General features: G+C 46.5%; 2 protein-coding genes and 1 pseudogene across 2 annotated transcripts in view; 1 reads left to right on the top strand and 2 right to left on the bottom strand.

Moving 5' to 3' along the window:
- GLG1 (golgi glycoprotein 1) overlaps nucleotides 1–12,446 on the top strand; it is a 156,748-nt gene that overhangs the window by 101,943 nt on the left and 42,359 nt on the right. The gene's annotated exons all lie outside the window — the stretch shown is intronic.
- LOC138923383 (DPEP2 neighbor protein-like) lies at nucleotides 1,330–2,975 on the bottom strand. The gene is made up of 2 exons (XM_070262062.1): nucleotides 2,909–2,975; nucleotides 1,330–1,775 (listed from the first exon to the last, which is right to left on the bottom strand). Exons 1-2 carry the CDS (start codon nucleotides 2,973–2,975, stop codon nucleotides 1,474–1,476), a joined length of 369 nt encoding a protein of 122 aa, XP_070118163.1. The 3' UTR covers nucleotides 1,330–1,473.
- Nucleotides 6,549–9,979, bottom strand: LOC102148510 (probable ATP-dependent RNA helicase DDX28; annotated as a pseudogene).

Raw genomic sequence — 12,446 nt, 5'->3', positions numbered from 1 at the left:
ACCATAGCCGACAAGGCCTGCTACGGTCCAGCCCACGCCTACTTTTCCAACCACATCTTTCATTCTTCTCTATCTTTCCTCACCAGCCACACTGGCCTATCTGCTGGTCCTGGAACAGGCTAGCCTCTTTCCTACCTCAGTGTCTTGGCACTTGCCATTTCCTCCTCCGGGAAGAGTCTTCCTCCAGCTCCTCACATAACTCCTTCACTCACATCGCCACTGAAATGTCACCTCCTCAGAGAAGCCTTCCCTGACTACCTTGTATAATATAGCACCCCTTCATCACTCTATCCTCTTATCCTATTTTAACTTTTCTTTATAACAATTATAATTACTTGAAATTATATTTTGTTTCTTCCTTTAGTTTGTGGGTTCCTTGAGGAGAAGGGCTTTGATCATCACATTCACTGAAATATCCCAATAAATATTTGTTAATAAATAATGTCAATAAATATTTGTTAAATGGATGGATGGATGGGTGGATTGGTAGATGTAACAGCATCTTCTCAGTCCTGCCTCTCCTCTCCTTACACACACACACACACACACACACACACTTGCACTTGCACATAGAGAGGGAAGTACTCATCAGGCTCTGCATTTCTTAAAGAACCTGCCTGTGTCCTGCCCCAGTTCGCATAGCCACATAGTGAGAAGCAGCACCCAAGGGCCCTTTTTGGAGGCAGAAGGTCTTAGAGGACCAGATACCCCATGTGGAAATGTACTTTAAGGGAACAGGGAGGTTTGGGGCCTGGCCTTGGACAAGCTGAATTTCAAGTCAAACACTGTTACAGAAAATCATTTATTGAACAATGAGAAACCCCACTGGGGCTAGAAAGGGCTGGGAATAAAGGAGGATGTGAGCAGGGGGTGTGGGCGGAGGGGGGGAGGTGGTGGCGTGGGGCGAGGAATGCTGCTTGACTCTCTCCATCCCCTTCTTGCTCCAGGGAGCAGGTCTTCCTGGGTCTCTTTATTCTGCCTCCTGAGACCCCAAGCAGGAGGCTCCCTGGGTAGCCACAGATTGCTTCTTTCAGATTCAAAAAGCCCAGCTCCTCCTGGTTAGTGCTGGTAGCTGCTGGCAACGAGTCATGCAGGAGTCCATCTGGTAGACCAGGCCGCTGATAAAGCCGCTCTGCACCATCTCTCTGCTCCTGCATCCTCCTTGGCTCACAGAGTGCAGAGTTTTCTTTCTTCTGCCCAAGAAGGGACACTAGAGGATTGAGCAGAGGAACATCAGGTTTTCTTCCAGGCCAGCTTCAGCCCTGGGATGCTCAGAGCAGCCTCTCATTTCAAACCTCAGTTGCTGAGGCTCCTTGCCCATGGCCAGTTAGTATGGAAGGAGGCTCCTGGCAGAGAAAGGCTCAGACAGAATGGCTCAGGTTCTAACCTCCAATGGTGGTCAGCGGGGCTCACTGCAGGAGGAAGCATTAGCTGTATTAGGCAGTTAAATGTTTACCCTCTCTACAGAGTGGCTCAGCCAGCAAGCTTCCGCAGGGTCCGCCTCCTACCACCAAGCTGCAATCGTGGAATTTTGGGTTTGGGGCAACCGAGGTCTTCTTCCGGCTCTGCCACAGCTCGATGTCTCTTGAGCCCCCGCCTGGGGACTGGCTTCTCTGCTTCCACCTTTGCTGGGGTGGCCAGAGGAGCATCTCCGTAGGCCCGGTAGCCACCAACCAGGCAGTATGTCTCTCCATGCCAGCTCATCTGGGTTTCTCCACACCCTCGGTAGAGGACATGGTATAGACAAGGTGTAGGAGGAATAGTGGGAGCCACTGCTGTTGCAAAGAAAATCACAACTGATCAGTCACTTCTGCTGGGCACAGTGTCCTGCCAGGACCTCCCCTCTCTCATGTCTGTCTCTGGTTCTGGTTGAAGCCCTTTAACCTACTTGGCATCCACATCACAGCCTTGGCCCATCACCTCCGAGTGCCCTAGAGATGGGTATTGGGCTGCAAAAGCAATTCCCTGGAGCCTATACCAGCAGCAGGAGACCAGGAAATCTCTTCCCCATCCCAGAGAAAACTGTAGAACCCGAAAATAATTGCAATCAGGATCCCCCCCATCTCTCCCTTCCACAACAGAGAAAACATTTCTTAAGTTCTGTCACTTCTGAGGCTTTAATGGAAATGCCTTTCAAGTTTTGAAAAAATAATCTAATCTAAATGAGTTAAGAACCCCTTTCACCTTGGCAACTTCTCTTGGGCCTCGTTCATTCTGCCTGTTTCAACCACACTGAACTCCAGCCCTGTGATACTTTTATCTAGATTAGAAAAAAGGCCAAATACTGAGACATAGTGACCAGGACGTTCCAAGCCAGAATCTGGGTACCAAGTCTAGGCTCACATCACCCCATCCTCCTGGGACACCATTTCCTCAGTCCTCCAGGCTCAGTATCACTTCATCACTCCCCTTCCCTCTTCTGTTCTTCCCATCGATATGACACCACTCTTTCCCCCAGTACTCAGCAGCTCGGTCTGGGATGCATCTGAGGGGACCCAGGTGGATGTCTACATGACAGCACAGCGAAGGTGCCTGGGTTGAAAGGTGAGGTTCAAGAGCAGCCTTCAACAGCTCTTCCTCAAACTGCTCCATTTATCACTTGCCAACAAAAACGCTCTTTTGCTCAGAGGCCAATCAGGAAAGGGTCTGAATGGAAGCATCTTGTAGCCCAAAGGGGAAGGCTACATTTGTAAACCCTTCTGAACACTTGCCCAGGGATGACATTTCACTTGTCCTTGGTAGTGAGCAGGAACACTGCAGGTCCCTGAGGGGGCCCTAGGCCACTGGTACTACTTACAGCTGGGGATGTTCTGAGGTGTGGTAGGCAAGCCCAAAAGGAACATGTGGCAGCCAGGTGAGGTTGTATGTATACCAATGCCTCTTATACAGACGTCCACACTAGGCCTACCTGCTCCATTGCCCTCCCAGGGGACAGAGGACAAGTTCGAGTTAATATAGAAGATCCGGTCAGACATTCTCTCTCAGGCAACCTAACAGATCGGTATCTGGTAGAGAACTAGTAGGGAAGTTTCCCCAAGAGCACCACATTTGCCATGGAAACTGTGAGAAGGTCTATGAGGTCATCACTACCCAGTGAGGTCACATAAGGAGTCTGTGACTTGAGGGGCGGGCTTCAGGTTCCGGGGGTTTTGTGGAGGAGAGTAAGGTGGAGGCAGAGAGGCATCCTGCCTGGGCCCGCACACCTGCCCCTCCCCACCCATGCCCTAGTCAAGTAGCCACTCCCTGTGGAGCATACCTGTGGGCTGGCACAGCCTCAGGGACCACAGGAGGGCAAAAGAAACCCATATTCTGAGACTGGATGGAGAGGCAAGATTAGCTTAAGAGACAGCCGGGTTGTATGTCACTGACCCTAAGTATTCAACAGCTGGAGAGGCAGAGATTTGTATGGATTGGAAATCAGAGAAGGCGCCTGGGTGGTGGGCCTGAAGGACAAGTGAGATTTGGACCCATGGAGAGGAGGGAAGATATTCCAGGTGGGAAGAATAAAAGCAAAGACGAGCTCTTCCTGACCTTGTCCTGCCTCAAGTGTAAATTCATAGAACCTTCACATTTTCACAACTGAGGACTCCAAAACCCGAGAGGCTAAGGGGTCTACCCAAGGCTACACAGGTAGTGGAGAGGTGTTGTGCTCCATGATAGGGCTCCATGTTGGGACTCCGGATTTGTAGCTGATAGAAACATGAGGACAAGCTCATCACATTCCAGGGACATCACATTCCATCTTTGGGAGAAATGTTAAAGGTGCTCCAAGGCAAAATGAGGGTCTCGAATGACTTCAAAAAGTGGGAATGATGGGCCCATTTTAATATGAAATTCAAAACAATTTCATGACAAAATGACATAATACAAAATGACAGCCTGATCATTACACTCCTCTCTCCCCAAAAAGGGCAAATAATGATAATCCCATCACCATGAAAGGAAGAGATGTGGGCCCAGCAGCAGCCCAGGTGAAAAATATGGTCAACACTGTGAAAAAGTGTTACTAAAAAACAATTTGGTCCTACTCAGAGGAGGAGGAAAAAAACTCTGCTCTTAGCCTGACTGGGCCCACAGGAAGGAACTATATTTAGGGCAGCCTTTGATGCAGTGTGTCCAAGAACTTCCTAGCAATGAGAGAGAACCTTCCTTAGCAGGGGCCTCCTTATGGCTGACCTTGAATAAGCAAAGATGGGACATTTCAGGGCCTGCCTGGTGGCTCAGCGGTTAAGTTCACACGTTCCACTTCGGTGGCCCAGGGATTGCTGGTTTGGATTTCAGGTGCAGATATACGCACCGTTTATCAAGCTGTGCTGTGGCAGGCAGCCCACATATAAAATGGAGGAATATGGGCACAGATGTTAGTTCAGGGCCAGTCTTCCTCAGCAAAAAGAGGAGGATTGGCAGCAGATGTTAGCTCAGGGCTAATCTTCCAAAAAAAAAAGATGGGATATTTGTTGACTGGGGCTGTTGCAGAGGGGATGTGCCCAGGAGGTAGAGATTGCCCGGGCTACTATTTCAGAGGTTGGCCAACCCCAGTTGAGAAGCACAGCACCTTCTCTCTACTCCTAAGTTACCTGATCAGTGTGGTACAGGATAGGACAGATGAAGTCAGGCCTAATTAGATCAGACTGCTTTTGGGGAGGGTTCTGGAGGAGGTTCATCCTGGCAGGTGGGCCAGCATGAGACCCCTCAGATTCTCCAAGGCTCCAGAGAGATTACTTGTCCAGGAGCACCCCTCTGCTCTGGTGGGGGACTGAAACCTTATCCAGACCTGGCTGGGTCTCTGGGGAAGGTGGAACAGTATACACAAAAGGTTTCTCAACTTAAGAGAGTTTGAGACTCACCTGGGGAGTACACAAAACAATTTAGAAATACTCGTACATGGATTCTTGGGCCAACCCTCAGAAAACTTATCCAGATCTGGAGTGGGGCTAGGAAATCTGCCAGGGCCGGCCCAGTGGTGTAATGGTTAAGTTCACATGCTCTTCTTTGGCGGCTTGGGGTTCGCAGGTTCGGATCCTGGGTGTGGACCTACACATCGCTCATCAAGCCATGCTGTGTCAGCATCCCACATACAAAATAGAGGAAGATTGGCACAGATGTTCACTCAGCGGTAATCATTTTCAAGCAAAAAGAAGAAGATTGGTAACAGATGTTAGCTCAGGGCTAATCTCCTTCACCAAAATTTAAAAAAAAAAAAAATCTGCACTTTTAACAAGCTTCCTGGGCAGCTCCACCATAGTGGTCCAGGGATAGAGCAACCAAATTATTGTCTAAACTGGGTCACTTTTTTTTTTTTTTTGAGGAAGATTAGTCCTGAGCTAACTGCTGCCAGTCCTCTTTTTTTGCTGAGGAAGCCTGGCCCTGAGCTAACATCTGTACCCATCTTCCTCTACTTTATATGTGGGACACCTACCACAGCATGACGTGCCAAGCGGTGCCATGTCTGCACCTGGGATCCAAACTGGCGAACCCCAGGCCACTGAGAAGCAGAACGCGCGAACTTAACCACTGTGCCACCAGGCCGGCCCCTAAAGTGGGTCACTTTTGAGAGTCAAACTAGGCAGTATTAAAAACTGTGCCAGGTGTAGATGTAAACAAGGAATATTCAAGGAAAAGAGAGATGTATAGTAATTCTGTGTGTGTATCATTTTTGAAAAAAGCCAGTATGGTGGTTAAGAATACAAACCTTGGTGCAGACAAGACCAGATTCTGTCCAACTTACTTGTGTGATTTTGAGTAAGTTCTTTTGTCCCTCTGAGCTTCAGTTTTTTCATATGGAAAAGAGAGCTCTGATTGTACATTTGGTACAATATTCTGTTTTGGTAAAGGCTGCCCTGGGCCCATTTCTGTTCTCTGAAACCTTATCATTTTCCGCGTGCAAGTATTTGTAAGTTGTTTTGTGGAGTATTTTGATTCTGACCTGTTCATTACTTTAGGCAAAACTCATATACTGCAGCAGAGACTGGAACCTAGGAGACAATCAGAGGATGCTGCACACTTGTTTTGCCAGTTTTGTAAAACAGTTTAATCCCCTCTCCTCTTCCTCTGCCACCAAGGGACAGAAGAGAAGGCAGAGCCTGGAAATGCACAGCCAGCCACACTTCTGCGTCAGTCTGCCTTGTATTCTTCTGCCAGTACTTCTCAGAGATTTCACCAAGAGTGCCCAAGCCTGCCATGGGCACTGCTGGTGAAGATTTCTCCCTACTGCTAGTTACTTCACCTTTCCCTTTTCCTGGGAGCTTAATGGGTGTTTTAGGGGCAGGAAATAAAACCTAAATGTTTACGAACTAAACCATCAGTTGAAAGAGCCTTTGTCCTTGGTGTGGTAGTTTGGAGTGTGAATCTTCTCAGAATTCAATTAATTCTGCCCTGATGATAACTATTATTATTGGGTGAGATCCATAAAAACATCATATATTGTTAGAAATCATGACATAATGCAAAGCCAAAATCTACTTTATGTTTCACGAGTCATGTGAAAGACTACAGAGAGACATGCTCAGGAGCTCACCCTCCAATGCCAGCCAGCAGCTTACCTTTGGAAGCCAGACAGCAGCTCACCAGGCCTTTGAAGAGGTGATTGAGCGGCCTAGCTCATCCTACTGACAATTGTGCTCACCCCTACAGAACACAGGGAAAGATCCCTGTTAGGACATTGTATTTAAGCCAGCTGCAGTCAGGTTTGCTGGGGCAAAGGCTCTCTCACTAAGTACCCTAGTCCTGGAAGGCTTCTCCTCCAGCGAGCTGCCAGCTCAATGTGAACCAAGGATGAGTCACAAAGCTAATGACTGTTCCTGGCACCTTGCTCCCCACACGGCCCACTCTTCCCACTCTCTGGATGTAGTCTTGCAGGGTAAGGGGGAAACCATAATTGACACCCAGCTCCACATGGGTGCTGTCCAAGCCCCGAGAGGCTGTGTCTATGCACAGAAGTATGTCTCGGGAGTTGGGAGCCCTTTGGGAAGTGCTGGAACATACCTGCCCTCATTGAGGCTGGCATTTGTCCCTGCAGCCTGAGGTGTTGGATTTTGTGGTCATCTAGAATATACCCTAGGCAGTTCACAGTGCTAGAGCTATTACAGAACACCAGAACACTTCCTGAGGGGCCCGTCCTATATTCTCTGTCATGCTGGTTGAGGATCTGTATCACCTCAGTCACCTTCTCTGCTCCCTTCAGCCTCATAAATGTCTGTCTGATATGAGACATGACATGGTGGAGCTTGGAGCTGGTGACAGTGGTTAGAGAGTCTGGGCTGGCAACTTGACTCGGTAGCTGGCTTACACCTTGGGGAAATGTGGCCCCCCACCAGCACTAAGTGAGCTTTGGGATTGAAGGGGTATTTTAAGTCAGCTGGGCCTTCCAATATACGGCTCTTCTCCACGATGCAGTCCACTAGTTCCAGGAAGCTTCCATGCAAGAGTGTGTCTACCTCATCCAATACCAAGAAGGAGAGCTGCTCCAGGCTGATCAGTTACCTTTTCAGGGTCTTCCGCAAAGCCTCCAGAGTGGCCACTAGTACATGTGCTGAAGGTTGTTTGGACACTTGCAGCTGGATCCTACTCATGCCATGGCCTCCCCCAAGCTCCTGGACATGGAGGTCCAGGGAGCTGCCCAAGGGCTGTGCCACAGCCTGGACATGTTCAGCTAATTCTTGTGAAGGTACAAGGATCAGGCCTCAAGGAGCAGGGATACACTGGGAGACCAGGCGTGGCCAGCCCAAGAGCAGTTGAAGCAGAGGTAGTAGGTAGCTGAGATTCTTGCCATTGCCGGTTTCCAGAGCACAAAGGATGTGGTGATCGCGAAGTAGTGAGGGGATGGTGCTCGATTGCACAGTTGTAGGCCAAATGACTTTGGGAGAATCCCCTTGTAGTGTGCACAGCACAAAGAGCTCCAGACCCAGATTGGCAAGGCTGATCAGTTGCATTTCTGTACACTAACAATGAACTAGCAGAAAGCGAACTCAAGAATACAATCCCATTTACAATCACAGCAAAAAGAATAAAATATCTAGGAATAAATTTAACCAAGGAGGTAAAAGACCCATAACTGAAACTATACTGAAAGACTATGACTGAAAACTATAAGACATTATTGAAAGAAATAGAAGGTGATGTAAAGAAATGGAAAGATATTCCATGCTCATAGATTGGAAGAATAAACATAGTTAAAATGTCCATATTACCTAAAGCAATCTGCAGATTCAGTGCAATCCCAGTCAGAGTTCCAGGGACATTCTTCATGGAAATTGAACCAAGAATCTTAAATTTCATATGGAACAACAAAAGACCCCAAGTAGCTAAAGCAATCCTGAGAAAAAAGAACAAAGCTGGAGGTATCACATTCCCTGACTTCAAAATATACTACAAAGCTATAGTAATCAAAACACCATGGTACTGGTACAACAACAGACACACAGATCAAAGGAACAGAATTGAAAGCTCAGAGATGAAACCACACATCTACGGATAGCTGATCTTCAACAAAGGAGCCAAGAACATACAATGGAGAAAGGAAGGTCTCTTCAATAAAGATGTTGGGAAAATGGGACAGCCATGTTCAGAAGAATGAAAATAGACTGTTATGTTATACCATACACAAAAATTAACTCAAAATGGATTAAAGACTTGAATGTAAGACCTGAAAGGTAAGACATAAAACTCTTAGAAGAAAATATAGGCAGTACACTCTTTGACACTGGTCTTAGCGATATCTCTTTGAATACCAGTCTAATCAGGCAAGGGAAAACAAAGGAAAAAAAACAAATGGGACTACATGAAAGTAAAAAGCTTCTGCACTGCAAAGGAAACCATCAACAACAAAAAAAAGACAACCCTCCAACTGGAAGAAAATATTTGCAAATCACATATGCAACAAGGGGTTACTTTCCAAAATATATGAAGAACTCATACAACTCAACAACAGAAAAATGAACAACCCAATTAAAAAAATGAGCAGAGGATCTGAACATTTTTCCAAAGAAGATATACAGATGGCCAACAGGCACATGAAAAGATGTTTAATTTCACTAATTATTAGGGAAGTACAAATCAAAGCTACAATGAGATATCACTTCACACCCTTCAGAATGGCTGTAATTAACATGACAAGAAATAATAAATGCTGGAGAAGATGTGGAGAAAAGGGAACTCTATTCATACACTGCTGATGGGAGTGCAAACTGGTGCAGCCACTATGGAAAACAGTATGAAGATTTCTCAAAAAATTAAAAATAGAAATAGCATATGATGTAGCTATTCCACTACTGGATATTTGTCCAAAGAACATGAAATCAGTAATTCAAAAAGATATGTGCACCCCTATGTTCATCACAGCATTATTCACAATAGCCAAGACTTGGAAGAAACCTAAGTGCCCATCAACGGATGAGTGGATAAAGAAGATGTGGTTTATATGTACACACACACACACACACACACACACACACACACACACACACTAGAGTACTACTCAGCCATAAAAAAGACAATTGTGCCATTTGTGACAACAAAGGATAGACCTTGAGGATATTATGCTGAGCAAAATAAATCAGAGAAAGACAAGTACCGTAGAATTTCACTCATGTGGAAGATAAACAAACACATAGATAAGGAGAACAGATTAGTAGTTACCAGAGGAGAAGGGAGTAGGGGGCCAAAAGGAGTAAAGGGGCACATGTGTATGGTGACATAAAAACTGGACTCTCAGTGGTGAACACGATGCAGTCTATACAGAAACTGAAATATAATGATGTACACCTGAAATTTACAGAATGTTGTAAGCCAATATGACTTCAATAAAAGAATTTTTTTAAAACCGATAGAATTTTCTAGATACATATTGTTAAAATGAAAGCACAGAGATCTCATCAAGATGGTGGCGTAAGCAGACGCTGAACTCATCTCCTCCCACAAACACAACCAGGTTACAACTATTTTTGGAAAAATTACCCTAGAGACAAAACTGAAAACTGGATAAAAAGAACCACAACAAGGGACAGTCCCGACTAAAGCAGAAGAGGCAGAAATTCCTGCTGGAGAGGAAAAAAGCCACCTTTCGGAGCAGCGGAGCTTCTCAGCTGGCCAGGCGGGAGCCACCCTAAGGTACACAGCCCTACCTGGAGGAGTGAGGTCCGGAGCAGGGGTGATACTGCTGTAAGCATCCTTCAGACTCAGCCCAGCTGAGACGGGGGTCTTACTGTATGGCTTTGCTGGCTGTTAACCGCAGCGAGGATACCCGCAGAGAAGCTATCTGCCGAAAGCCGAAAAGACCCGGGTCTTAAACAGCCCATGCACAAACTCACTCATTGAAGCAACCTAAAATCACCAGACAGAAGGCTGACAGTCCTTTAATGAAACAAGACTCACCTGATGGGTTCTGGGGGCATCTTGGTGAGAGGAGGGACCTCTCCAGAGACTGAGACATTGGTGGGGGCCATTGTTCTGAGCTGGTCCAGGCGTGCTGCTATGGACAGCGCGGGCGCCATTGAGGTTCGTCCCTTGGCCTGTTAGCCCAGGGGTCTGCCACGCCCACTAGAGCACAGATTTCATCCAGTTCAGCCAGGGCAGGCAACTCGCCCTAGGGACTGGCCCCACCTAACAGCAAGCCCTCAGGCTACTTTTCAGCCTGGGTTGAATGGGTGCCTTGATCCTCCACAGGCAGGCAAGGGTGTCTGCCCCTGTGGGGCAGGGCCTGTGTGAGGACCAGGTGAACTGTGGGGGGGCATTGGTGGAGAGGTGGGCGCCTCTGCAGTGCGGTGTCAGGGTACGCTCCAGGAGGTTGAGAAGCTTGCACCGACCAGGACTGTGTTGACATGTGTGTGGTCCTGTAGGGGGTGAGGGTTATCCGGCAGAAGACCTGTGCTTCACAAATAGCCATGAAAAGGATCAGCCCCACCTTCCAAAGCCTGAAACAATTGAGTGCTCTGTGCCTAGGGCCAGCCCCACTCAGCTGTACTCCTAAGAGAACTGACAACAGCCATGTAGGCCTGAGGCCTATAGCAACTGTAAGCCCCTGAACCTAGCAACCAGCTACACTGGGTACCAACCCAATCAAGAGGAAAACTGAAATAGGAGTGTGCTAATAGACTTTGTAGCCAACAGGTGCTGAGGCTTCCCAAACCAGATTTACAAACAGCTGGCCAGGGAAGGAAAGACTAGACTCCCTGGGTATCTGCAGTGGGAGCAACCCTGACACAGAAGAAGAACACAAGTAGCCCACAAAGGGGTCACTTCTGGATCTTCTGGACTGGTGACGAGAGGGAAGCACACTGCTGGGCCTCATAAGGCATCTCGTACATAAGGCCACTTCTCCTAGATCAGGACACATAGCCAACTTACTTAATACGTAGAAATAAGCACAGAGAAAGAGGCATAATGAGGAGACAAAGGAATACTTTCCAAGCAAGGGAACATGACAAAACCCCAGAAAAAGGACTAAATGAAACAGAAACAAGCAACCTACTCGACAAAGAGTTCAAACAAAATATCATGAGGATGCTCACAGATATTGGGAGAAGACTGGATGAACACAGTGAGTACATCAGCAAAGAACTGGAAGATATAAAAAAAACACAATCAGACATGAAGACTACAATACTGGAAATGAGAAATTCACTAAAGGGACTCAATAGCAGAGTAGAGGATGTAGAAGAACGGATCAGTGAGCTAGACGAAAGACTAGAGGAAATCACCCAAGCAGAACAGAAAAAAGAAAAAAGAATTACACAGAATGAGAACAGTCTAAGGGAGCTCTGGGACAATATCAAGCGTGCTGGCATTCGGATTATAGGTGTCCCAGAAGGAGAAGAGAGAGACAAAGGGGCAGAAAATTTATTTGAAGAAATAATAGATGAAAATTTTCCTAATCTGAGGAAGGAAACAGACATCCAAGCTCAGGAAACACAGAGGGCTCCAAACAAGATAAGCCCAAAGAGGCCCACACCAAGACATATTATAATTAAAATGTCCAAAATTAAGGATAAAGAGAGAATCCTAAAAGCAGCAAGAGAAAGGCCACAAGTGACATATAAAGGGAAGCCCATCAGGCTACTAGCAGACTTCTCAGCCGAGACCCTACAGGAGAGAAGAGAATGGTACAACGTATTTAAAGTGCTAAAAGGAAAAAACCTACAGCCAAGAATACTCTGTCCATCAAGGCTGTCATTCAGATTGGAAGGAGAGATAAAGAGCTTCCCAGACAAGCAAAAATTAAAGGAGTTTATCACCAAGAAACCAGTTCTACAAGAAATGATGACGGGACTTACTTAAGTGGGAAAGCAATAACCACAAATAGAGATTAAAAAAAATAATCAAAAAACAAAACAAACAAAACAACAACAAAACAACCAGGCAATAAAATCACTTGTAAAGATAAAAATATAGCAAATCTAGCAGATTAACTACTGTGAAGATGATATGAAGGTTAAAAGACAAATGTACTA

This window comes from Equus caballus, chromosome 3 (assembly GCF_041296265.1).
Source record: "Equus caballus isolate H_3958 breed thoroughbred chromosome 3, TB-T2T, whole genome shotgun sequence".
NCBI classification, from domain to species: domain Eukaryota; kingdom Metazoa; phylum Chordata; class Mammalia; order Perissodactyla; family Equidae; genus Equus; species Equus caballus.
This window is presented reverse-complemented; position numbering and strand designations above follow the sequence as displayed.